Source organism: Limanda limanda, chromosome 3, assembly GCF_963576545.1.
Source record: "Limanda limanda chromosome 3, fLimLim1.1, whole genome shotgun sequence".
In the NCBI taxonomy this organism is placed as follows: Eukaryota; Metazoa; Chordata; class Actinopteri; order Pleuronectiformes; family Pleuronectidae; genus Limanda; species Limanda limanda.
This window is the reverse complement of record NC_083638.1, coordinates 16,218,396-16,244,061: the sequence shown is the minus strand read 5'-3', so window position 1 is coordinate 16,244,061 and position 25,666 is coordinate 16,218,396. Positions and strand designations below refer to the sequence as shown.

The 25,666-nt window shown below is 41.7% G+C and overlaps 1 protein-coding gene across 1 annotated transcript; it reads right to left on the bottom strand.

Moving 5' to 3' along the window:
- Nucleotides 1-166: 166 nt before the first annotated feature.
- On the bottom strand, nucleotides 167-25,666 carry LOC132998596 (ras-specific guanine nucleotide-releasing factor 1-like). Its single transcript, XM_061068319.1, has 27 exons — nucleotides 25,391-25,666; nucleotides 20,592-20,698; nucleotides 19,234-19,381; nucleotides 18,392-18,484; nucleotides 16,921-17,174; nucleotides 16,735-16,814; nucleotides 16,094-16,287; nucleotides 15,377-15,486; nucleotides 14,805-14,923; nucleotides 14,294-14,454; nucleotides 14,050-14,113; nucleotides 13,210-13,352; nucleotides 12,816-12,898; nucleotides 11,815-12,063; nucleotides 9,323-9,696; nucleotides 8,684-8,800; nucleotides 6,339-6,509; nucleotides 5,883-5,989; nucleotides 5,657-5,769; nucleotides 4,512-4,572; nucleotides 4,233-4,339; nucleotides 4,004-4,088; nucleotides 3,331-3,528; nucleotides 2,679-2,758; nucleotides 2,412-2,529; nucleotides 2,157-2,225; nucleotides 167-1,566 (listed from the first exon to the last, which is right to left on the bottom strand). Exons 1-27 carry the CDS (start codon nucleotides 25,664-25,666, stop codon nucleotides 1,474-1,476), a joined length of 3,774 nt encoding a protein of 1,257 aa, XP_060924302.1. The 3' UTR covers nucleotides 167-1,473.

The following is a 25,666-nucleotide window of genomic DNA, read 5'->3' as shown; positions in this document are numbered from 1 at the left end:
GCGTCACATGACTGCACTACAACAACTTCCCCTCAACACCTCCTTCCTCTGAAACCCCCTTTGGTTACACCCCCCCCCCTGCACAGCCAGAGCCACAAAGCTCCTGGGCTAATACAGCATGAGACAAACACACGGCAGCCTTCAGAGCCTTCTCCCCCTGAGAAAGAATAGATTTATTAACAAGAGGTAATCAGGAAAGAATACACTTTTATACAAAACTGGAAATATTACTCAAGCTGTTGAAACAGACTGAAATATAATTCTCATACCACTGGGTATTGCTCACTGCAAACATCTGATGTGCCTGTTAGAGGGTAAAGATGCATGTGCAAGGGTGGGGTGTAAATACAGAACACGTACTGTTCTAGATATAGGTTTGATTCCAACACGTGAAAGTGGTACATGCCTGCCACTTAAGCTTTAGGTGTTTTTCTATACAAAGCCAGTAAAAAATACATATAAATAGTCCAAGAGTAAGCACAATATTACTACTGTATAGCTCCTGCTAACACATTATAGACAGGATACAGAATGTGTTACACTTATAAGTTGTTTTCAACGTTTGTTTCAAGGTGTCATACACAGGAAAAAGTTATTACAGAGTTGAACGATCATAAGAATAACACATTTTGAGGAATATGTCTTTAAACATATTGCACATCAGGAAATGCATCAGACTGCCTGCACGTTAATATTGTACAGGGCAGGTGTCTCTGCTTCATTTGGCAAATTGTAGAATAAAATAGTTGACATAGTTCTGTGGTATATAATCCATTTCATGATTAAGGCAAAAACCATAATGCACTGGCCAAAGAGGATTAACCACAAAAACTATACTCTCGCTGTTTTGAATGTAAAAGCTGGGAATTTAACTTCCTGAAGTGGCTCAATATTGGTTACATCTGCTACATACACTGCCCGGTGCTTATACTGGATATATACATCATGATGCCCACCAGGGGAATAAGTTGACAGTAAGCTAAGCGTTTAAAACCCGTCTCTACAAACTGAAAAAACCTGTCCCCGTCAGAATCAGCAGGCTTTGACTCCAACACGTTAACATCTATCAAATCTCTGCAGTTCTCTCTTGAGCAGGAAAGTTGATGGTCATGTATCGAATGTTACCGCCACCTCTCATGAACGAGTGTCTTTGTTATGCTGCATATTTCCAGTATGATGTGGGTAAGTATCATGTCTACGTACTCTCCCGGATGTTTTATTCTGTGGCTGAAAATAGCTTCATTGTAAAGTGTAGTTTAAGACGATAAATAACATATAAATACTCTGTGACTATATAAATAAAACCTCTCTGGGCTTCTACTCAAGTCTCTAATAACAATTATACATAACGGGTCCATTGGGGAACACATACTAGAAGAGAACGGCCTACTGTGTCTAATACAAATAATAGTGTATGTACATTATGATATATAGTTTGTGAACTGTCCATGTGAGGGCTGAGGGAGATCCTCCTCATGATGAGGTTTTGGGCTCGATTCTCAGAGACGCTTCGTAGAGGCTCTCCTCGTCCAGCGCTGCACTACAGTCCAGCAAGTACTTTGCCACCTGCAGCAACAAAGAGCACAACCACAATGTTTTTTATATCATTTCTGTTTTTCTATTTAACATATAAAATAGTATTATCGAACGAGAGCATGTACCAATATACATTTGGGTTATATGCATTTTCTTAATGCATCTGAGTCCTGAGTTGGCTGCGTTGTAATTCAGACGGAGACAGGATCTCAAAAAAGAGGTGTGTATTTTTTTATTTGGTTCTCAAACATGAAAGGGTAAAAAACTAAAATGAGGCAATCGGATCTGCCAAACCTCTATCAATATTTTGTTTTGTTGTTTGGACGGAAAACTTTACTGTATTGTTTATTATCACTAACTAGTAATCACAGGTATACATTTTACCTATAAAGCCATAGGAGGCAACGTCTCAAAACTTCTCAGTGGCCTCTTTATTTAGATTAAATGGAAATAAAGAGTTCACATGGTAATTCTTTTTTTGATGTATTAAACTCGAGTACCAATCAATACAGACATATATCCATAAAAAAAACTGAAATGATAAATTTAACTAACCAGACAGGTAATCAAAGATCCTGAAAATGTACACAACACAGTTAGAAAAGCAATAATAATCTCACCTTTGGTTGATAATCAATCTTGTAAGCTGTTTGCTGAAACTGACGTATCTCTCTGATGATGTGAGATATCTGAAGATAAGTGAAAGAAAAATGATATACGATTCAACCTTACAGACTTTGTTGTCAACCAGTTTTAACAATCATTAAAAACAATGATCAAATGAACACAGAAGATGCGCATAAGAAAAACTAAATTCAAATAAGGATTTAATCATTTAAAGTGATGAATGTAGATCATCCCATGGGTGTTTTTACCATCCTCATCTTAGAGAAGTTGACCAGGCTGTCCTCGGTGTAGTTGGGCGTTCCCTCCTCGATGAAGGCCAGGTCGGTCAGGTACATTCCCAGATAGGGGACACAAGGGGGGTCACAGCTGAGGACAGCAGGCGGGTCAGAGGGACACAGCGGTTATACAGGTGGACACACAAGGAGCAATAAACAAACACACAAGGAGCAAGTCAAAATCTCTCTTGTAGAATGTGTGAAGCCTCTACAGGAGAGAGAGGAGCTGTGGACACCTACTTCTTCAGAGCTTCTCTCAGGTTTTTGAACCGGCCCTCTGACGACACCAGCTTCTGTAACTTGTCGATCACGGTCTTTGTCTGGAAAATGTACCAAGGCAAAAAGGTTACAATCCAGATAGATTTAATTCAAATGTTTAGTTGAGGAGTACGAGGTTAAATGGTTACTGATTCATTTTTCTTATCTCATTTGTTGAATTAGCACAAAAACAAAAGTGTAAAAACAACTAGTTGTGGTTTTATGCAAAGTCACATCTTGTCAGTAGAGTTAATAACTCCACCAAGGCCCAACAGTCCCCTTATAAAACCACATTTGAATTAACTAGATATATAGTATTTTTAATATGAGTTGTTTTTAAATGTGCACCATGAATAATTTTCGGAGAAATCGATAAAAATGTTAAAAAATGTCAGGATCTATCCCCTGATTGGATTCCTGAGCTCTTCCTTCAAGTTTTGAGGTAATCCGTCGAGTTCCTGTTTACTAACAAACAACCACTGATGAAAACATAACCTCCTTGGTGTAGGTCACTATTTCTCGGGTCAGATGTCCAGAAAAAAACCAAGCTAAAACCTGAAGATTATCGTGACTGTGAAATATTGGTTAACTGCACAGCTGAAAGAAAGGCTTCCTTTAGATTAGAGTCTGGTACCTGCTTGGAGACTTTGACCCAGGTCTTCTTGAGGCGAAAGACAGAGCTGCGGTTCAAAGAGGACGTGATCTCCAGCACTGCGTTGTAGTTGTGGAGGCAGCGGCAGATGTCAGCCACCGCCACCCACTTCTCCAACACCCCAACACGCATGATGACATCGTCCCACTGCAGGATCTCTGTGGCGATCCTGTTACTGATCTGACAAAACATAACAGACATCTTGATAATAATGTGTATGTATGTATGAATGTATGTGTGTGTGTGTGTGTGTGTGTGTGTGTGTGTGTGTGTGTGTGTCTGTGTCTGTCTATCTGTCTATCTATCAGATAGATCTATCTATCTATCTATCTATCTATCTATCTATCTATCTATCTATCTATCTATCTATCTATCTATCTATCTATCTATCTATCTATCTATCTATCTATCTATCTATCTATCTATCTATCTATCTATCTATCTATCTATCTATCTATCTATCTATCTATCTATCTATCTATCTATCTATCTATCTATCTATCTATCTATCTATCTATCTATCTATCTATCTATCTATCTATCTATCTATCTATCTATCTATCTATCTTTCTACCTATCTATCTATCTATCTACCTATCTATCTATCTATCTATCTATCTATCTATCTATCTATCTGTCTGTCTAAGAAACGTACATCATTGAAATGCTTGGTTGTTTTCATGATGTACGGAGTCCTCTCGTTCTTGTCGTTCTTCATCCAGCCTTGACCGAAGAACTCCCTGTTGAAAAAAAAATGTTTTCAAATGATCAACAATGAAAAACACATAATATGTGCACTTCCCTTCACCCGCCCACTCAGCCCCTATGACTAGTTTTTATTTGATGGAGCGAGTGGCTTTGTTCGAGTGTGTGCGTCTACTCACTCGTATGGGATGACCTTGAATACCAGGTGGTCCAGCAGTGTGAGCTGCTCCGCTATCTCCAGGGCAGAGTGGCTCTCAAACGGTTCAGTCTTACAGTCCTCCATGGCCTGACACACACACACACACACACACACACACACACACACACACACAAACACACACACACACAAACACAGTAAATTGCGTGTAAAGTATAAATCATTTCTACAGAAAACTCTGCAATTTTAAGAAGTAAAAGGTTTTTTTTAATACTGAAGACTTTTGTTATGTTTCCCTTACCATCTGTGTGATTTCCTCCAGGGTGACCTGGTTGTCTCCAGGGTCCTCCTGAGTAAGAGTCCTGCATACAAACAGACAAACGTGCCATTATTTGTCAGTTTTGTCCAAAATTGCTTTGTCCTTTCGCAACGTAAATTGATTTAACCTGATGAAAAGTAGAACCCGTTGACCCATTCATCTTTTGTATTCATTGTTCAGTTTGGGTTATGGGCACTTCAGGTTTCAGCTTCATACTTTAATCAAGTGGGCAGGTTGATTAGTTTACACACAAAACTGTATTTTTTTGTGCTACACAAATGTACGTGCTTGTTCTATCTTCCGCAGAGGAAGATTGTCGTGTTATGGTTTACATGGTGGCAGGGTTGTGTGGTGGGTAGCACTGTCGCCTCACAACAAGAGGGTTTCCAGTTCAAATCAAATTTCTGAGTGGAGTTTGTATGTTCTCTCTGTGTCTGTGTTGGTTTTCTCTGGGTACTCCGGCTTCCTCCGACAGTCTAAAGACATGTAGACGACGGTTGGGTTCATTGGAGACTCTCAATCGATCATAGATGTGAATGTGAGTGTGAACGGTTGTTTGTCTCATATGTTGGTGGCCCTGTGATAGTGAACAGTCCAGGGTTTCATTGTTGGCGTCAGCGGTGGAAGTTCTAGCTTTGTTCTTCTAATGACAAAAAAACGAATCATTTCACTGATACATGTTCACATGAGTAAACCCCATACAAATCTGGATCTTTCTTGCCTTCCGTGGTTGTGGCAGATTTCCCTGCTCCACCGACCTCGGGCTTTCAGTGCAGACCTGAGGTGAATCTGCCCCCTCCCCATCTCCTACTTCTGCCTGTGAGATCTCAGCAGGTGGATACATGCTGAGCTCACAAAAAAATGGCTCACTTACTAACAAGATTAAATGAGCCTCACAATTGACATCATATCATTGATGTGCCACTGAGTGTGGAAACTCTATCGTGTGAACGTAATAATTCAGTTTTTTGGCGTGTGTGCCCCATGCCACCCTGACAAAATGCCCATATCTGAATCATATCTAAAGCATGAGAAGAAATCTTGCAGAATGTTTTTCTACCTGATTACAAACAGATGCGTCATTAATAACTGTGTGTGCCACCAAGCAACGATAACAGGAAACCGACCTGATGATGTTGGCAGCTGCCTTTCTTTCCTGTGTCAGCAGCTCTGGGTCATGCATCACCTCCTCCAGGAAACTAATCACCCGCATCTTCAGCTCTGTGTTCAGCTCAAAGTCCTGAGGACCAACAAGAAAACAACAACAAGAGTGTCATCACACAAGTGTTCTTCTGAAAAGGCATGGAGTGACAGAAACAAAGAAGAGGAGAAAAGGAGGAAAGCGAGGTGTACCTGCGAGTGTTTGGAGACCCAGTGACGCAGCACATTCAGGACTCGGTTTGTGGCAGCTCTTCTGATAACAAACTCTTTGTCCCCGTTCCTCTGGTCCGTAGGATAACCTGGGACCATGTTTAACAACATCATGTCCAGACTGAATGTGACAAACTAAGAGCATCACTACTTTTAATCGGTTTCTATGTTGTTTACATAGAGAAAAAGATGAACCATCAGTTTTCCCAGTAAATATTCATCAAGGACATGTACATTCACCCGAACAACAGATCTGACAATCTAAACGTTTTTTCTCAAAAGTAAAAGAATTATTCAAAAGACATGTTATGAAATCAATCTGTTTTTTGATACTGATTACACTTCAATTCTTTTAATTATAACATATCTTAATGACAGCACAATAGTAAAAACATCCTCAATAAGCCAACAGAGGCACCATCCCCTCGTGTGACTGACCTGTGCTGGCGAGCGACATACGACGGTACTTCTCCTTGGTTGGCGTGCCTTCGTTGGCACCAGCTGTGGCGATGGCAAAGGCTGAGGCGGCAGAAAGGGCACTGCGGTTATTGTCCAGCTCCCGGCAAGATGACACCACCATGCCATTGTTGAAGGAAAACAGGGAAAACTCTGCAAGGAGGGAAACAATCAAATCCCTTTATTACTCTTCACTGTTTCCATTTAATTAAAAAAAGTTTTTTGTCATATGACATTACTATAATCCTTGCAGTGTAATTTCGGAGTCTTTGACAGGATCAGGCTGTGAGGGAAATCGCCTGTTAGATTATTAAAGGGATACTTCACCGAAAAATGAAAATTCCGTCATTATCTACTCACTGCTATGGCGATGGCGGGGTGGGTGAAGTGTTTGAGTCCACAAAACACTTCTGGCATTTCAGTGGTAAACTTTGTTGAAGCAGTATCCAATACAATTAAAGTAAATTGTGTCCTCTCCTTCAAATGTAATAAATCAGAACAGAAAAAACATAAACTGCCCCCATACTGCTTGTGTGGTGTCATCCAAGTTACAGGAAGCCCCGACATTCATTTTCAACTTGAAACAAGGTCCTTTACACCATGTTTTTAGCCTAAGGGCCGGAGGCTTGTTATGTCTTTTCAGCTGTTTCATTACGTCTGAAGAAGAGGACACCATTGACTTCAATTGTATTGTATTCTGCTGCAACGCTGTTTACGCCTGAGACTCCAGAAGTGCTTTTTGGACTCAAACACTTCACCCACCCCTCTATCGGCATAGTGGTGAGTAGATAATGAGTGAATTTTCATTTTTCAGTGAACTATCCCTTTAAAGGTGACTTTGTTTCCTTTGTTGACCACTAGAGGGGAACAAAGAGCTAAAGCGGGCCGAGCAGAGTGCAGCTCGTGGTGGTGATGGGTACACTCCACCGTGTCTGCCTCTCTGCCTCCCTCCCTCTCTCCCTCCTTCTCTCCCTGCCTTCCTCCGTTCAGCCGGGGGCGGTATAGAAGAACACGCACATCGTTGCTAAGGTACAAGGTTTCCTTCCACCTACTCACACAAGGCGCTGGCTTCCCTTGTATCCAGCACCGTGGGAAGAGAACACACTGGGGATGAATTGTGCCTGACGACCTACAGGCTTGATGCTCCCTCTCTCTGCAGTATGGGAAGGGCCAGGAGGCTGTGGGTGGTTTTTATAAAGACCTTATTTGGCTATAATTACACTCCTCGCTTTCTGAGAAGTTAGCTACAAGTCGTCTGTGGCGATGTTTATTTAACTCTGTATAACTCAACCGCTGTAACTTGTCCCACCTGCTCAGTGGGGGGTTTTCATCTTTTTAGATTTGAGACATGTTTGGAAAACCTATTATCTTTCCTTTTGATGTTGATATAATCGAGAATCTACATGTTTCCACTGTTTTTCCTGCAAATAATTGAACTTAACAGAATATTTCTCAGTATTTGAAGGTTTTTGTTGTGTGACTCCAAGAAATGTGCAGTTGAATGTTTCAGGTGTGTTAGAGGAATAGTTTGACATTTGGAAAAATATACTCAATCACTTTCATGCTAAGAGTATATTGAGAAGATTTCACATCCTGGGATTTCCATGGTTACGTGGCAACCTAATGTAACTGAACAGCGTGACCATTCTTGTATTTACACATCAGTCTTTGTACTGATGAAAGATATAATATATATCTTTTATAACATACTATAGGTGCCGGCAGATATTGTTTCCATCTGACAGAGCAAAGCTACTTCGTTGCCCCTGTTTCCAGTTTTTATGCTAAGCTAAGCTAAGAGACTGCTGGCGATGCCAGTCTATTTCCTTCACAGGCATGAGAGGAATATTGATCTTCTCATAAAAAAAAATAACTCTTGGTAAGAAAGTAAACTTCACAAAATCCCGTACAGCTAGCAAATTTAGTCAGGAAATATCCTCCCAAAACGGCACTCCAGAAAATAGAAAGGTAAAATCAAGTATATCTCTAACCAAGGAATAGCTGTTATAAAGGTTTTTGTTATTGAAAATATCTATTATCATTGATCAGTTCTTTGACAGGATGTTACTCTGGTGAGTACTTTAAGCACTAAGCTACTGTAGTTTCCCATCTTTAACATTGTGCTCAATGTGCTTGTCATTCATTGTTGACAGCCAGAATTTAAAAGTAGATTACAAGACATTCTAAACAAGTCTTGGAGATAGATGATGATATTAATAATCATATAATAATAATAATAATAATAATAATAATCATAATAATCATAATAATAATAATAATAATAATAATAATAATAATAATAATGGAGAAACAGAGACATACTGTACCAGAGTTTTTGGACTTGACATTCTTAGGTGTTGATGGGGACTTGGGTGGAGACATTTCTGCTTCTACCTCCTCACTCGGACCTGGGTCCTCATCACATTCCTCTTTCACTGAAAGATCTGCACAGAAAAAGTACAAAGTGTTTCAGATCAAGACGAGAGACAGTAGAGAAAATGTGTGACAAAGAAATGTGCAGACGTAACCACTGAGATGGTAGAGAACAGAAGGTCTAGACAAAAATTGTGGAAACTATAAAGCCCATTAAGTCTAAAAACAGGAAACATTTTAAATGAAATTGTATAATTTCATAAAAATATTTTATTTAAAACATGTACTATTATTATTATCAAAAAATTGTTTTTATCCCCAAATAAACACAAAATTATCTTTTGTAATCTGATCTAATATTATGATTCTACATTGACATCCTGAGAATCCTTTGGCTGGTTCTTGGGTGTTAAATCCCAAGTGATACCCTTTATTTAAACAAAATATGAATTATGTAAGCTCTACTTTAATGGAATACAGAGGATACATATATGATAGATGTGAGCCGTGGACAGGGGACTTGTAAAACTGAAACCACAGTGAACAAGCTCCTCATTAAAACTGAGTACAATCCCTCGGACAGTGGTTCTGACCTTGCTTGTTAAGGGCACTCTCCTCAGCCTTGCCTTCGGCTTTGGCCTCTCCCTCGTCAGGGATCTTGCTGGCCATGGTGCTGGACACGTGCAGCTTGTTGATGTCCAGGGTGGTCTTGCTGAAGGGGGACATGGTAGTGTGCAAGCTTGCAAGGCCATTGGGGGAGCAGCTGAGCGCGGCCAGGTCCAGGGCTTTGCCCCCTGTAATGATGGGGATGTTGAGCGAAAGCTTGCGACGGCGGTTGGGCGAGGACGTCTTGGTGATGGAAAGAGGAGGAGGGGAGGAGAACTTGCGGCTGGCACGCGGCGACGTGGGTGGCTCGCCGTAGAGGAGTTTGTTGCTCTGGCTGCTGGCGAAGAAAAGCTCCAAAGAGCTGCAGAGAAGGAGGGAATGAGAGAGATGATAAAATGGAAGGGGGTGTGTGAAAAAGACAGAAAGATGAACATCGGCAACTCTTGTTCACGACTGACAAAACAACAGTTTAAAATGATTTTAGCAGCCTCGATGGGAGACAGTGGTAGAGGGAGATATGGGGCATCGTGGCGCTCAGTGTTTGTACACTGAAGCAGAGAGGGAACACCACAGGGCTCTTCGGGAGATCTTGCCTCTTTTATTTAAGCTACATTGTTTAAGACAGCATCCTCCTTGCACTGAGAGCCACCCCCTCTGAAGGCCTATAAATAGCATGTCAAGTGACAGTGTGGGAGGCACGGGTGCTGCCAACAGCAACCAGCCCAGGGGAGGCCCACAGAGACAGGGGGAGAGAGAGACCGAGCGAAAAGGGGAGCCAGATAGAGATGGAGAGAGGGGAAGTGCGAGAAAGAGACAGAGGTGCAATGCAAAAAAAAGGAGGTAGTGGAGAAAACAGACAGAGAGGGAGGGGGCGAGAGAGGAGCAACATAGTGGATATGGATTCCACCACAGCTAAGGCTGTATGGGAGTGGGCGAATGGTAAGCCTCCTTGTTGTTAGCCGCAGCCATGTTGTGTCTCCTCGCCTGTATTTGCAAAACAGTAAAAGAGAGATGAGAGGAGGAAAGATGAGGGCTGAGGGAAGGAGGAGGTATAGGTTGGAGGGGAGGAGAGGGATGTAAGCAGGTAAGGAAGATAGGACACAAGAGGAGAGGAGAGGAGGGTTCTGGGTGCAAAACACCACCATCAATATTTAATACTGTAGAGCCACTGCAGATGATGGGAGAAAAGGAGCGGGAGGGAGAGAGGGAGAGAGAGAGGGAGAGAGAGAGAGAGAGAGAGAGAGAGAGAGAGAGAAGACGAAGAGACAAGTAGAGAGGGTGGGGTCCTGCAGCAGAGTGAGGGGTTGCCATGGTGACAGCGCAGCGGAGAGAGGGATGGTCAGACTTGTGGAAAGAAAAAGAAAAAGCGAGAGAACGGTAAAGGGTAAAGAGAGTAACGAGAGAGAGGAGGAGGGGTTGGGGTAAGGTGGGCGGACGCGGGACCCAATTAACTGTGATGGCGGATTGAAGATGTGACGGCCTGACCCCTCGCTGCCTCCTCTCCGGTCCCTGCTCACCTGGACCAGATCTCATTGCATGACAGGCTGCGCATTGACCGGTCCACGTGAGTGCAAAGACAAAATCAAACAGCAGGGAAGTCCCACCTTCTCACTGCACCATTACCACGGCAGTGTCGCTGCATCTCCAGGAGAAAACAAGTGGAAATCAAAACTTTGTTCCTCACTCGGTGGCGGCGGGCTGCAGGGATCGACCTCAGAGACGCATTACAGTGTCTACTCACATGCTGATGGAGTGCTCAGGGATACAAATATAGAAATACTTCACCAAAAAGGGTGAAAAATAACTCTGTGTCAGAATGAGATCTTCAGTTTCTGCTGGTTGACACATGTTTTCTGTGCCTGGTTGATATTGGTATATATTGAAGACATTACTTATTTGACTTGATCGCATTTTACTAGTTCTTGGAACTTAGTTGTCCCATGTTGTTAAAGCACACGCACACACACACACACACACAAACACACACACATACACACACACACACACACACACACACACACACACACACACACACACGCTATTCTTATTAGTACTTAATCATGAAGGATTCATGCCCCATCTCAGAGCCCATTGGTTATAAACCTCTGGAGTCAACAACCAATATATTGGTGCTTCCGGTGTTGACAGTGGATATCCAGGCCAAGACTTCATTGGCCGTACACTGTTTAGAGTCAAACAACACAAGTGGAACGTTTCTCCACTCAAAACAAAAACAATCAGAGTTTTTTAGATGTTTCAGGTCCAGGCGAGACTTTGGCTCATCTGCAGATGAATTAAAAGGAAATATCTAATGCATCGATTTCCAAACAGACTGTTTACCAGCAGGCAACCAAAGCCTGGTAAAATAACATGATTGGTCCAACTGGAAACGGAAACCGGAAAGGTTACCACCCCCCACCAGATTCTGCGTATACACCTGCAGAATGTGTTTATAGAGATTCAGCACACACACTCTCACCGTGCAGGGATGGCACTGATGGGCTTCTTGTAAATGGTGATGAGCTTGTCCAGCACCACGTCGGCGCTGGTGAAGACGCGGTAGGAGTGGAGGAAGGTGTTCAGGAAGTCGATGGAGAGGAAGCGCAGGTCCGTCAACCTCTCCAACAAGCGCTCCACGCTGGCGTAGCGGATCTGCAGCACCTTACAGGAGTTCATCATCTTACTGAAGCGAATGTCCACGTCGTCACAGTACAAGCTGGTGTCAGACCTGTGTCGAAAGAGCAAAGAAAGGTTAGTATGTTAATACTGATAATATGTTAATATGCTACTAAACTGTAGTTATGTTATATGTTATGTGTAGTATATATAGATATGGATTTGTTTTCTACCCAAATGGAAATAGCTTCTTTTCTATTATGTGCAAACAGTGCAATTATCCAGGAACCACAACAATAAAGTCCTTGGTACTGGCCTCTGGGGCCATAAATGACTTAAGGAACTATTAGGGCTCAGTCCGATATACCTGAATACAAATTTCAGGAAAGTCAAAGTTCAGGAAAATTGAAAACCATGAAAAGCCACGCTTGTCTTAGCAATCCAAGAAAATGTTTTGCTGAACTTGAGGGCTCTAAAGTTCTAGTGGTGCCTTTGCACACATTCAAAAGGAATGTGACCATGTTATTAGATTATTTTTTGTACCTCTATGAATGTGAGGACTGATTTTCAAGTTAGAAGATGTTTGAAAAGTGAGACATGTTTGTCATGTACTCATGTGTTTACATTGCGGTTTGAGGTCTGGGTACATTTAGAAGGTAAACATGTTGTTGTGATTAGTCAGGTTATGGCCCAGAGAACAGGTTATGTCATTAAAGGTCCTGACAAGTATATAAGCTTGAGCTTTGGCACATATAATCATACATTTTTCATGTTACTATGTATCTACTGCATGTGATTCTGATGCCAGTCTCTGTTTGTGCATGTATAATGTATGTGCTTGGCTGCGCGGCGTCCGACACACACTTAATCATCTGTGGCACGGAGACTTTACTGTTTTCCTCGAAGGCGTTCATCATCAGACCGTTGCAGCGGATGTTGTCAATGCACTGTAATAATGCAAGCAGACAGAGACAGTATAACAAAGAGGGTGAGTGAGTTCACAAATCCTGCAAGTTTCTATTCCCACATCAGATCACATGTGGACCTATATAAACCCACAACATCGTTAAAAGCAAACTTACTTCTATACTCTGACTGACAACAGATTAACATAGTTTAGTCGATATGAGATGTAGGGAGCGTTAGCTCTCAAACTTTTCCTCATCTAACAGGAGTTTATTCCATGACTCCAGCTCTGTGTTTATTTACGATATACTGTATTCAGACTTATATACTTTTTACCGGTGAGGAGACCAACCTGGCTGATGTCACTGGTCCACGCCGTCTTCTCCTGTCGGGATGAAGCCACCAGGATGACGGTGAAAGGCTGGACGTCTTTGGGCTCCACCATCACTTTAAAGTCCAGATGCTCTATGTCCTGGCCGCTCCTCTCCACTTTAGCTGCAAAGCACAAATTCAACGACCTTTATTTGAATAAAATACACTGACATCACTCACCATGAGACCATTGGAAAAAGAGGAATAGAAAACAAAACAAATATGTTAACAAAATGTGACTGTAACACTAAAATATATATATTTTGTGATTATTTGTTTTTTGTCTATATTCCATATTCATGTTGGATATTACACCTCACTATATAATTATAACACTCTATATGCATATATGTATTTGTCTATTTGAATATCCACTCATATATAGTGCACAAATACAATAGCCTATACATCCTTGTGATATCATCCTTTGCCGCCGCACTTTACTTCAGTATGTCTCTCTTCAAATAACATTTCTGTCTGAAGTGAAGGTGCATCATATCTTATTTGATTTTAACTTATCTTAGTGATTTATTTATAAATATTTGAGGGTGTAGCCAAGTAAGGGTAATAAATACCCATGTTTATTATTGTGAGATTCCAGGATTGTTTCAGATACTATAAAACCGGCCACTTAAATCATTTTTATGAATCCTGAACTGAAGTTTGTTTTCTCTGTTTGGGAGCTATAGTTACAGGAAAACCGTATGACTTGATGTTTCATCAACTTCCTGCAGCACATATAACCTTCTGCGTTTCTCCATATATATATACACCGTATTGAGTAAAACATGAATATACTGCACTGTGTGTGGAAACTTACATTCATCATCTGTGCCCTCTGGCTCCTCCATCAGTGTGCAGTCTATGAGAGAGATCGTTCCATTCTGTGGCAAGGTTGAAAGGTTGCAATGTTACAAGGTAAAACAGTGTGTGTAGTAACTAAATTTTGCTCTACATTTTTCTAGTGGAACAAAAATAACACCCTCTACTGAAATAATAGTTAATTTGGTCAACTCGTGGAAGTCCACAATTAGTTTTTGATCTCAGCTACAGTCCAGCTGTACCTTAGTGATGTGAAGTTTTCCTCCAGAGCCTCTGGTACAGATGATGAGATGTTTGGAGAACATGAAACACTGTCTCTCGCCTTCCTTCTTCAGAGATAGAGAGCCCAGTCGTCCCCTGGTGATCTTCCCTTTCTCACTCATAGGCACCTGGATCAGAGAACCTGTGAAGTCAGGGACACAAACACATGTGAGAAAACATACATTTTACTCTAGTGACTTTCACTTTGAGCTTAAAGTTAATGTTTAAACTTTGAAAGCCATTTATAATGTGTAACTAAACAAAAATATTCAATTCAGTAAATTGTTGATATAGGCTATTTGTAAACAGCTTTGCAGTTAGGATTTTTACTCAGGTATTGTGGCTTCAAATGTCAGTGGGGTGTTCTTCTTCTACAGTGTTTACCCTCATTTTTATTTAATGGCTGAAATCTTGACAAAAAAGTGAGAGCAAAAAGATAAATGGCATAGTTTCACTGTCATTGTTTTTAATCAGACAATAAAACAGACTTACCTTGCCTAACGAAGGTCTGACTGGTGTCCAGCAGCACTTCACAACCCTCCACAATCATCCGCTCAATCGCCAAGTTCTTCCGGATGTTCTCCGTCTCACTCACCTCATCGTGCATGATTCTGACAGGACAACAATCGCTCATTGATTCATGTACATCACAATTAAAGCTCTACAGCTAATAGGGCCTCAGAAACTGTTATTAACTTTGGTCGTTAATCACCACTAATCATCGGAGGACAGAAAATGTGCTTTATGAAGCTGAACACAAGATATTCCTTTGTGCTTAAGCCTTTACTACATACAGAAATACAGCACTACTTTAACAGACTGATAGATAAAGATTGACTTTTAACTGCAGATCATTTAATCAAATGATATAAAAAATTGGCTTGGATCAGTTTTGTAAAGCAGGACAGTTTCTCAATCACATGTTCAGTGTCAGCACTGAAACACAAATTAACGACGTGGTTAACGCCAATGCAAAAATAATGTAAGTAAAACCCACTGCGTGTCTTTGAGTTGTAACATACAGCACAGCATACAATGCATTTTCAGTTGTTTGACTGACTCACCTGGAAAGTTCTTCCAACTTTGACTTAGCGTAGTCCAAACTATTTCTCTCCACATGCTCATGGGGCGTGTGAGCCAACAACTCATGCAACGTCAGGATGTAACGAGGGATCTGAGAGAGAGAGAGAGATAGAGATAGAGAGAGAGAGAGTGAGAGAGAGAGAGAGAGAGAGAGAGAATTTTAAATTGAGTGTACATTTTTGAAATCAACAGAAATGTTTAAAAATCAACCAAAATGTGTGGCACACTAATGCAATGAATATTCTCCTTTAACAGAAAGCCAACAATCCACCTTTATTTGATATATGAATTATGTAAAATAATATTTATATTTTTCTTGCATTGATCATTTCATTAAGATCGATAGCGTTATTGGAAGGTTTGAAAATAAGGGTACTTTAATGCATTAATGTAAAGGTCTAACCCAAAGGTTATGCAGCAGATATCAAAGTCTGACTTTACAGAAAACAAACAGGTATGAAGCCTTTTGGACATTTGCATTATTGAAAATATTATAAATTTGGTTTTCACTGTCATAAAATTCAAAGTCTGACTTCAGAGTCAATTCCTTTAAATCTAATGCAACAACAGTTGCTGCTTCTATTTTTACAGTCAGTGTCATTGCTTCATGACACTGACATGAATTGTACTGTTCACCTTGAGGCTAAGCACATTAACCAAAGCTGATATAATACTCAAGTGTGTCCCTGGAGTCTCACCTGAAACATGGGGTAAGTGAGGAAGGTCTCCAGCGTCCTCTCCTCACAGTCGGGTTTAGCCTCGTACGTTTTCAGCAGCTTGTCGAAGTCTCGGTTCTGTTTGCAGTGGGCCAGGATCTGCAGGCTGTACTGGTGGTTCCTCACAAACTCCTGGTAGATGTTCAGCATGGGCAGCAGGATGTCGAACAAGTCGGCTGTGAAGAGGGAGACAGTATTCATTCCTATTGTATATTCCCTGTGTTAGTGTTAGATAACCCATAAAGCCAATGAACAAGAGATGAAAAAAATCTAAAATGTTGCTGCTCAAATCTCTGCAAACACATTCAGGAAGTGAATTCAGTCTGATTTGTGCTCTTGTTGGATCTTAATTTTGAAAACCAAAACAGGCTTTACAGTAGCAGCATTCAGTTATTACCGTTTACAGTACAGATTGCGCTATAATATCATTTTTAGATGTAGTGAGTGACATCACTCAACCTCTATCATACAGGGTTTGAGGCATAAATCACAGAAACATCGATCTCATCAACCTGTAAACATTTATCAGACAATATCTTCTGTTTATATTGACCCATAACCAAATCCTAACAAAAACAAGGCTAATGTCGGTTGACTGAGGGGTTGATCTCTGTGGATCTTACCCAGGACCAGTGTCGGCCAGCTGGCTATCCTGGCCTTCAGACCCTGGTAGAAGATTTGGTGGAGGAACATGATGGTCTCACTGATAAAACACATAAGCAAAAATGGCCGTTATGAAGAATTGTTCAGTGGCAGCCCCCTCCTTGCCGAGTCACACCATTATCACAACCAGTCTCACCACTAGCCACCTGTTAAGGAAGATGCTGCTGACATCATCATGGGTAATGGGCGGCTTCTTGGAGCTGGCGGCCATGCGAAGCGGCCGCAGGAAGTTGTTGACCAAGATGTGGAGTTGCTGCACGTATTCTGCCTCAGCCTCCAACATGCTAAACACCACCTGGTTCCTCTTCCTCATGCTCTCGGCGTGGGGCGAACGGATGTAGTCCTGGATGATGGTCTTCCACTTTCTGCGGCAAATCCAACCTCGCAGGAAGCTCTGGACCTGTGGTGAGAAAGTATAGCGTTTAAAGGTTATGCTGTTATGGATATACCTGCATGCATTTGTGACTAGCCTTTATGTTGCTGATGTAGTACATTGAGTTTTTTAAGGGTTTTAGTAGACTAACATGAAGAGATTTACTTTCTTACTTAAATTTATATTACAACAATAGGAAAAACTTGATGGTCTGACTTAATTTACCCGATTTTCATAAGATAGCCATCATTTGTTAATCATTTGACAAAAAACTGTATTTTAATTCAAATGAGGCCTGGAAAATGTCTTCCAAAGAGATTCATATTCCAGATGTAAGACAACTATCAATCTTTACACAAAGCAATGTTAGATACTTACAACATGAAACCCTTAAAATTATCAGTGTTACATAATCCAACTTCCTAAGGTAAAGTGAAATGCACAGTATCTTTAGTCAGATTCAGATCCAGATCGTAAAGCTGATGTCTGTAATTGGTATGAAGACCAGCTGAAGATACAGTAGCCCTGGTTGGAGCATCACAATATCCATTTATATTATTTTACTATTTACTATTCTTTTTTTTTAATTCTTCTAATTAATATATTTTTCCCACTTGAGGGCAACATAGTTAACTGTCAACACAATATTGATACATTATTACCTCAGGAGGAACGTTGCCACGAAGATGATGCTAGCCTGACTTTTCACACATCCTACAGACTTAAGTCGGGTTTCTCCTGACTGGACATGTGTAAGTTCAATATTCAATATCCCCGTTTGGGTTTCACCCACTCTTAGGGGAAACTAATGCCCTCATAGCTGCTAACTTTCCAATATATTCAGCAGCTAGCTGTTCTCTACCTGCTTCACCTTGCTCTCAGTCACGGGTGTTGTGTTGTGTGAGAATTATCTGTGGCTTCATCAATGCAACTTTCCAAAATCTCTATAAAGGAGCAGAAAGCTGCCTCAGTGTCAAGCTGAAGACAGGAAGCCATTGGCTAAGTGGGACAAGCCGTGCTATGAATGCAAGTGTAAAGCTGAATAAACAAGGTTTCAAAATAAAACCTGCAGGTGCCCAGAGATGATGTATTATTTAAAAAGCTGTCTCAGAAACTATCCCCGGAAAAGATTAAACTTCACCAAAACCTTCCCTACTCTCTCTTTCCTACTTGCACAACGTTTGCACATTGGGTCCGACTCTCTTCTTTCGAACTGCGCAGCACCAAACCCAGTCACATCTCACCTTCTTGATCTTCTTGATCTCCGTGTCATCGTCACTGGGTGGCACCTCTGGATTCGACTGGATCTTCTCATTGTCCTTGAGCAGCCCAGCAATCTGAAATTCAACACAAACCTGTGTGATGCAGTCACTTAACACCTTGTACTATGAGCTAACCTAAACATCTTTATTAAAATCCTATTCATGATCTTCTTCATCTCATATTCTCAAGATCCACAATGTGTTTTTATTATAGGTGTTTAATTCAGTCTTATGTTAATTTGTTTTATCCTCCATTTAAATAACTGTACCAGTTGCAACCAAATGGAAAAGAATCCACCCAATTACATTTACTCTGGTTATATGACACAGTGTGTTGGGACAGTGAATAAGAAAAGAATAAAAATAGGCTAATAAATGAAGAAATTAAGCAAAACCAACCCAAGTCAATACAACCTCATGTTTTAGCATAGAAAGTGAGACAGAGGATTATCAAGCTCTGCTGCAGAATCAGGTACAATAGCAGATGATTCATGCATATTGAAGACATTCAATTAAATTGGAGCTACCCATTAGCACATTAAAGAGAGATGCATTTGATCCAGTTTGGCCTGAATAAGTAGGATACAAAGCACTGAACAGATTTGTAGGTGTTTCAGGCTCAATGTTTGTGATGAACTCACAGTGTTGTGGTTGTAACCTCATCGGTGACCTTTGTCCCGTGCTGTCTTTTTGTGTGAAAACCTCTCTGCCTGATTTCTTTCACTTTATCTTTTCTCTCTGTCTCGCTCACGATGTACCACACACTAACACAGACCACCCACTTATATACAGGTGTCACTGGCATGAAATCACAAGCGGGTTACCTCTGATTTTAGCCGCTCTATCTCGATTTCCCCATCCTCTATCTGTTGTCGAAGTTGCTTGGCAACCGTTTTCTCCGTCTCCACGATTTGGAGTAGATGGAGGTACTTCTGCATGAGGGTCTCATGCTCTGTAGCCAGGTTCCTGTAACTATACAGACACACACAGAGACATTGCAAGGACCTCATTAACGCATGTTTCATGGGCTCTCCTTAGAGTTATAAAGGCTAAAAGCAGACCTCTGATCAGCATATGTTTGAACCACAGATCTTAACGTCCACACACAGGCGCTTACATGACCCAGCCTTCAGATACTCACCAGTTTACCAAACCATGTGTAAAGGCTGCTTCTGCATGAGGAATAATTCTGTACATTACCCAGTTCAACGCTTTATGTATATGCTAAGTGAGGCTTAAAGTCTGTGCAGCCGACTCCTTCAAGCTCGTATAAATCAGCCCTCAAAGTAATTTGAATCTAGACGTAACCTGACAAGTGAGGACTGTTCAATAGGAGCTTATGTTTAAATTAAAGCGACATTGGAAAACGTCTCGTTAGACCGGAAACATGCTGAAGTAAGATGGAAAACACAGAAATTCAAAGCAACAGAACGACGATGAAGATGAGCAAAATGACGACAGATAAGTCATCCTCCGCCTGCTGTGCATTGCATACGTACAGGCCAACTTCCTCCATCTACAGTTAAGTGCTGCTGCCTTGACAGAACACTAATCAATGTAATCCTCAATGAGTCCAATCAATTGACCTTTCGCCGCACAAATGCACTCTGCTGACATTTACAATGATTGTCCTGCTTGTCTTTCATGACCCGTTTTTGTCTCTGAGCCTTAAAGGGGCATTTTACTCATCACACATCTCAGGACTCCATACATCAAGTCGAATAATAATTTGTTTGTTTTTATTTGTTAAAGTGATAGTCTTATGAAAGAGTGCAACAGGCATCCACTTAAAATCCAATGGAGGGTTTCATGAAAGACTTCTCCTGTCTTGTATATAAAGATGGACGACGTGACTCCACTTCCTCGCACTATCCAGAAATGAAGCTGGGACAAATGCTGCCATCTTGCACCATTTGAAGCCAGACTGCGCCGTAGCAATTGGGGAGGAGCCACGGCATCGAGGGCCCATGCACGACACACGCACTTCATCAATTACGAGTATGTCTAAGCTTTCAATCATAATGTTGAGATGTTTTGGCTTCACTGCTAGGATTCAGTCTCATGTCTCCATTGGTGGGTAAAAAAAAGTACACACACACACACACACACACACACAGTTCTCAACACCACTATCCTCGGCTGATTGTGTGTGTGTAGGTCAGAGGTCATGTGTGAGAGGTACCTGGCCTGTGTGATAGCAGCTACCCACTCGTCACAGTCCTTGACGTCCTCAGTGCGCAGCTCCAAAGCCTTCTGGTTGTCATGATTAAACGTGACAGTGAAATAATACTGCAAAACAACAAGATAGAGAGAAACAGTCTAATATCTATTCAGTACATTATGAAACAATTATAGATCTTGTTGAAACTGAAGTTGTATTTGTGTACACATGCCTGTGTGTGTGCAGAGATCCTGAGGGAGAGGTCTTGAGAGAATCGTTATAAATCCTCTCTGCATTCGGTCTGTAACCTGACAGACTCTCCGCTGACACCATGTTGTGTTTAGTTTATTTTTGCGTGGTGATCCGGCTGCATTTGAGTGACGAACCTGGGACCTCGCCTCTATTTACTCACTCTCCAATTATCTCCCGCGACCCCACAGCCTCAAAGGTTCAGTTATGGCAATTATGGCAAATGTTTTCTAGTGGGCTTATCAGATCAAATCATCAAAGTGGTGGTCATCGCAGTAACAGCACAGGCGGACTATTTGTGGTCGAAGCGCTTCAAATTATATAACACTGATGCATTGTAAATAGACCCCAACAAATCCAATATATTGGATTTTTTATCCCTCCCAAATGCCAAGAGCAAATCATTTGTGAAGGGGAGTAATGTTCCATATTTCCTGATGAGCAGCAGAACGGCCCTTTGTCAATAATGTGCTTCTCATCTCCCGCTTCCTGCAAGCTGGTGTGTCAAGCCTTTTAGGCGGCTATACTTAGCTCCACGCCACTACTCTTTTTTTTTGCCACAGAGACATTAGCTGTCGATAAGTCAGGCAATGCATCCCATGCATTCAATTCTTGTCTAAAATCTATTAATAAAAAAAAAGCAGAATTTCATCCAGATCAGAGGTTGAACAGGTTTATAATGATGACTGATGAAGGTGACGCTCAATGACTAAACATCAGAGTTGTGGTATCTCTAAACACCTTTCATAAAAAAAATATGAGTGGACCTTCTTTGGACTTCTTTTTAATTTTAATCAAATATCGTTTTTTCCATTCCACTTTTTTGCGTCTTTTGCATCTTGAAAAAGAAAAGAAGCTGCTATTCTGTATAAAAATGAACTGGCTTATATTAACAGCTTGATGGATCATAATTTATATAATTTTATGAGAATTACTTCTCATAAAGCACAGTTGCCATGTTTTAGAAGTCTGCTTCACAGAAACATGCCTTACTTTTATTTATGATTCAGCAGGTTTATATGCGCTACATATCTGTGCTTGATGCTGACACTACCAAGTTCTGTTAGAACACAACACTACACCTCGTATAGTGTAGTTACCTCTGCCAAGAGGTTTTCTTGTTGGTTTGTTTGTGTTTAAGCAGGATTACGCAAAAACTACGGATGGATTTCCACAAAACTTGTTGAAAGGATGACATATGGGTCAGGGAAGAACCAGTACAAGGAAAACACAAGGGTATAATTTTGACTACATTGAAATAACTGCAAAAATACATAAAAGGTGAATCTACATATTCCAAAATAATTGGAAGTATATTGGAATATTGATTGATTGGTCTACTCCTGACACATCCATTCATCTGTTGACACCGAAAGGCACTGGTATTGTACTTTGATGCCTCTTGTCTGGACACGTTATAAAGTTCATAAAAGATTGTTAGACGAGTTTTATTGTAGACGATGTATGAATGTTTGTAAACAACAGTAACCACTACCCCCCCACACTCCATTTCTCATATGCACATATTCTGCTCACTAAGCGAAGCACAGTGCCACGGCTTGTTGTAGCACATTTTGTTGGCCCCTTCAGATGCACTTTTTCAGATGCAAATAGGGGTTGCCATAGTAACTGGGGGCTTAAACGTAGCTCGCCTTCTAAATGAGGACTAAGAACATTTAAAGTAGACCACTCCAAAGAATGCAATGGGAACGGGGAGATGGACGCACGGGGGGGGGGATCTTTTGGCTTTTTGAGGAGTGAACGCTATGAAAAGCTCCGAAAGCCCTGCAAGGTGGCAGTTGGCTTGGCATCTATTCGCAGCATTGTCCCTCTCGCTGTCACACACAGATAAGATCCGGCCGTTCCTCTGTCGCCTCCGACACACATATAAATACAGTACATGCACACACACACCACTGAGAGACGCAGAAACAGACACCTGGAACTTGCTGGAATCTGCATATGTAGCAGTGTAAATGTACAGTGGCCACACACGACCTCTGATGTTCCCTCATCGACTGGATTGTCATCCTTTGTTTTTCCAGAGTGGGGGGAAGTGAAAAGGAAATCTGTATGCCCTCAGACACCTGCGGCATTGATTACTCTTCCTGTCCTCAGCTCACCTTATTTCTATGGAGCTGCTCACTTTTATACATGGACACAAGCGTCTGCAGGGGGACACACTGAGGCACAAATCTAGACCCTCAGGACGGGCACCCCAAAGTCCCACCACATGTACAGATGTGGACCCCCACACACACACACGTACATGTTGGCATGATTGACAACATGCAGAACTTGTGTTTGTGCAGCCAAACACACAAATCTTATACGCACATTTAGCACGGCAGAAAACGAACACCCCCACACAGCCAACAAAACACTGAGAGAATTTATTCCTGACACATATTAAATAAAGGGACACGTGCTGAACAGAAGACTGGGTTATGCTAATTGAAGGCTTTCAAATTCATTTAATTCACTGGAGCAGACTGCATCAACATCCGTCATCATGGATGCCACTCAGCCCCTGCTTCATCCCCAGAGCAGAGAATGTCTCTTCTACTGACATGCTTTTAAATAAATAGGCAAAGGGACAAAGTTTAGCGGATGACTTGTGTGTGTTCCAAAATATTTATTATATATGTATCTGTTACTTTTGCCTAAGTTATGGCTGATTTTAAGCAACTAACAACACACCATTGGGTTAGGGTTAGAAAAAAATCTAGTCCGGGCACATGTGAGCCCTGAATAATGGGCTCCCATATTGGTTTCTTTTTTGTATTTACTTGTACCTTTACCTGTATCTCTCTATTATCAGGTAAAGTAATGGGGTTGAACCCAGGGATACCAAACACAATTTTAAAACGCTTAGAAAGATCTAGCATGAAAGCAAACAGAGCATCAAGAGAAATGGTTTAGAAAGCTGCTGTGCATGCCTCCCCATGTCGGGTGAACCATCAGTGGTTTGCGCACTCATACAGATATAGTTGGGTCTATTAGGGCCCCGAAGCAGAGGGAAGTTTATTTAAAGATGATAAAGTAACATCTTATAGTGACCTCAGTATCATCCTAAACAACCAAAATATGTAAGTGTAAAATACTGATACTTGAAACATGTTTTTTACAGCTAAAACAGCATGGGGTCCATAACTGTTTACTGATGTGTGTAGTATACAGGTCATTGAAAATACTTAATCATGAGCAATTTATGTTTACCTAGTTGTTCCCATTAAATTTGGAAAATTAAGTAAATATGAGAAGTGAATATTTAGAGATGCTTGATTGAATGGGTTCAAACTGAACACAAGGATAATAGGAGGGTTCGTTTGCTGTGACAAATAAGAAAGTTTTATAGCACTGTTGTGTAAAAGTGTGACACGTCTGCAGTGCAGGGCCTGAAGTTCAGCTTCTCCAGCCTCGGTGACAAGGTTTATCGGCTACATGAAGTAAAAAGGGTAAAGGATGGTGGCACAGATTTTGCATATTGATGGAGTTTGTGTGGGGAAACAACTGTCAACCTGAAGGAAGGTTGCTATGAGCAGCTAAAACGACCCATCACTGGAGTTGCTGTGTGAGTGCTGCAGGGGAAGCAGCAGAGCAGATCTCAGAAGGTGACTGCAGTCATAGCTCACAGCAGCTTGACCACTTCTCTGCCTCTCTGATGCTTTTATGTCACAAGGTTCATTCCTTCCAGCAGCAGCGTCTCTAACCTCTTCAAAGTCTGCTTCACTGGAGGAAACCATCCTTCCTCACTTTTATATTGCATGAATAAAAAATGGAAATCATCCAGCCTTCACACGTGTTCATGTACAGCTCTAAACTCCAGAGGAAACCAAACGAGTGGAATGGGAGGAGGGGGTGTATAGATACTGAGAAACAAGAGCATGCCTGAGACATCGTTTGCTTTTCATTCATTCGTTAACAACCCTGTAATAATGAGAGGGCTATCACAGGACCCGAGCCGCTGTAAACCGGGGAGACGCAGTTGCCAAGGTAGGATGCTATTAATATCAAGACAAGGAATTAAATCAATACGTCAAAACGACAGGGAAGGGGGCAGCTCTCCTCCGCAAGATGGCAAGCTGCAAAGTTTGGGATGCAGCTGAAGTTTACGGCCCCTCACATCTGCGCTGCAATCCCCGGCGTCTAAAAACACACTGTGCACCACTGGGTGAGTGTGATGCAACAAATGATTTGTTAATGAGCGGATACGAAGCGGAGGAAAAGGGGAAGTAGCTAAGTTTGCGCAAAGAATCCCGTTGATCCTGCTCACTCCCTGTGCGTTTTGTGTGTTTCTTGGTACTTGAGGTCAACTGAGAAGATGTTTTAACGCCAGATGTAGACAATCAATTTCTGAGGATGACGCCATTACGTAACACTGAGCGTCAAGTGACATTATAATGCTCAGGTATCTCTGGGAAACCTTTTATGGACGTTGGAATCAAACTGCGGGAGGGAAACATCTGTCCCCGTGTTGGTGCGTAAAATCTCAGCCTGCAGACCCACTGAAGTTGATGTTGTGATTCTGCGCCCCCCCCCCCCCCCCCCCCCCCCCCCCACTCTCTTACCTGCTTCTCCAGGCATTCCTTCGCTGACAGCGAGGGTTTGGGTGACGGCGCCCGGTCGCACCCGCATCCCTCCAACAGGTACAGTCCGGCGGGGCGGGAGCTGGAGTCGCTCTCGAAATAAAACAGCATGTTCTGCAACAAGGCGAACCACTTGGAATGCCATTTGGTGTTATCCGAGCTCCTCTTGCTCAGGCAGCCTCGCCTCGTCCCGTCCTTCTTCGCCAAAAGCGCCAGATAGGTGATGTGTCCGTCGTTCAGCCGCATCCCTTTCTGCAT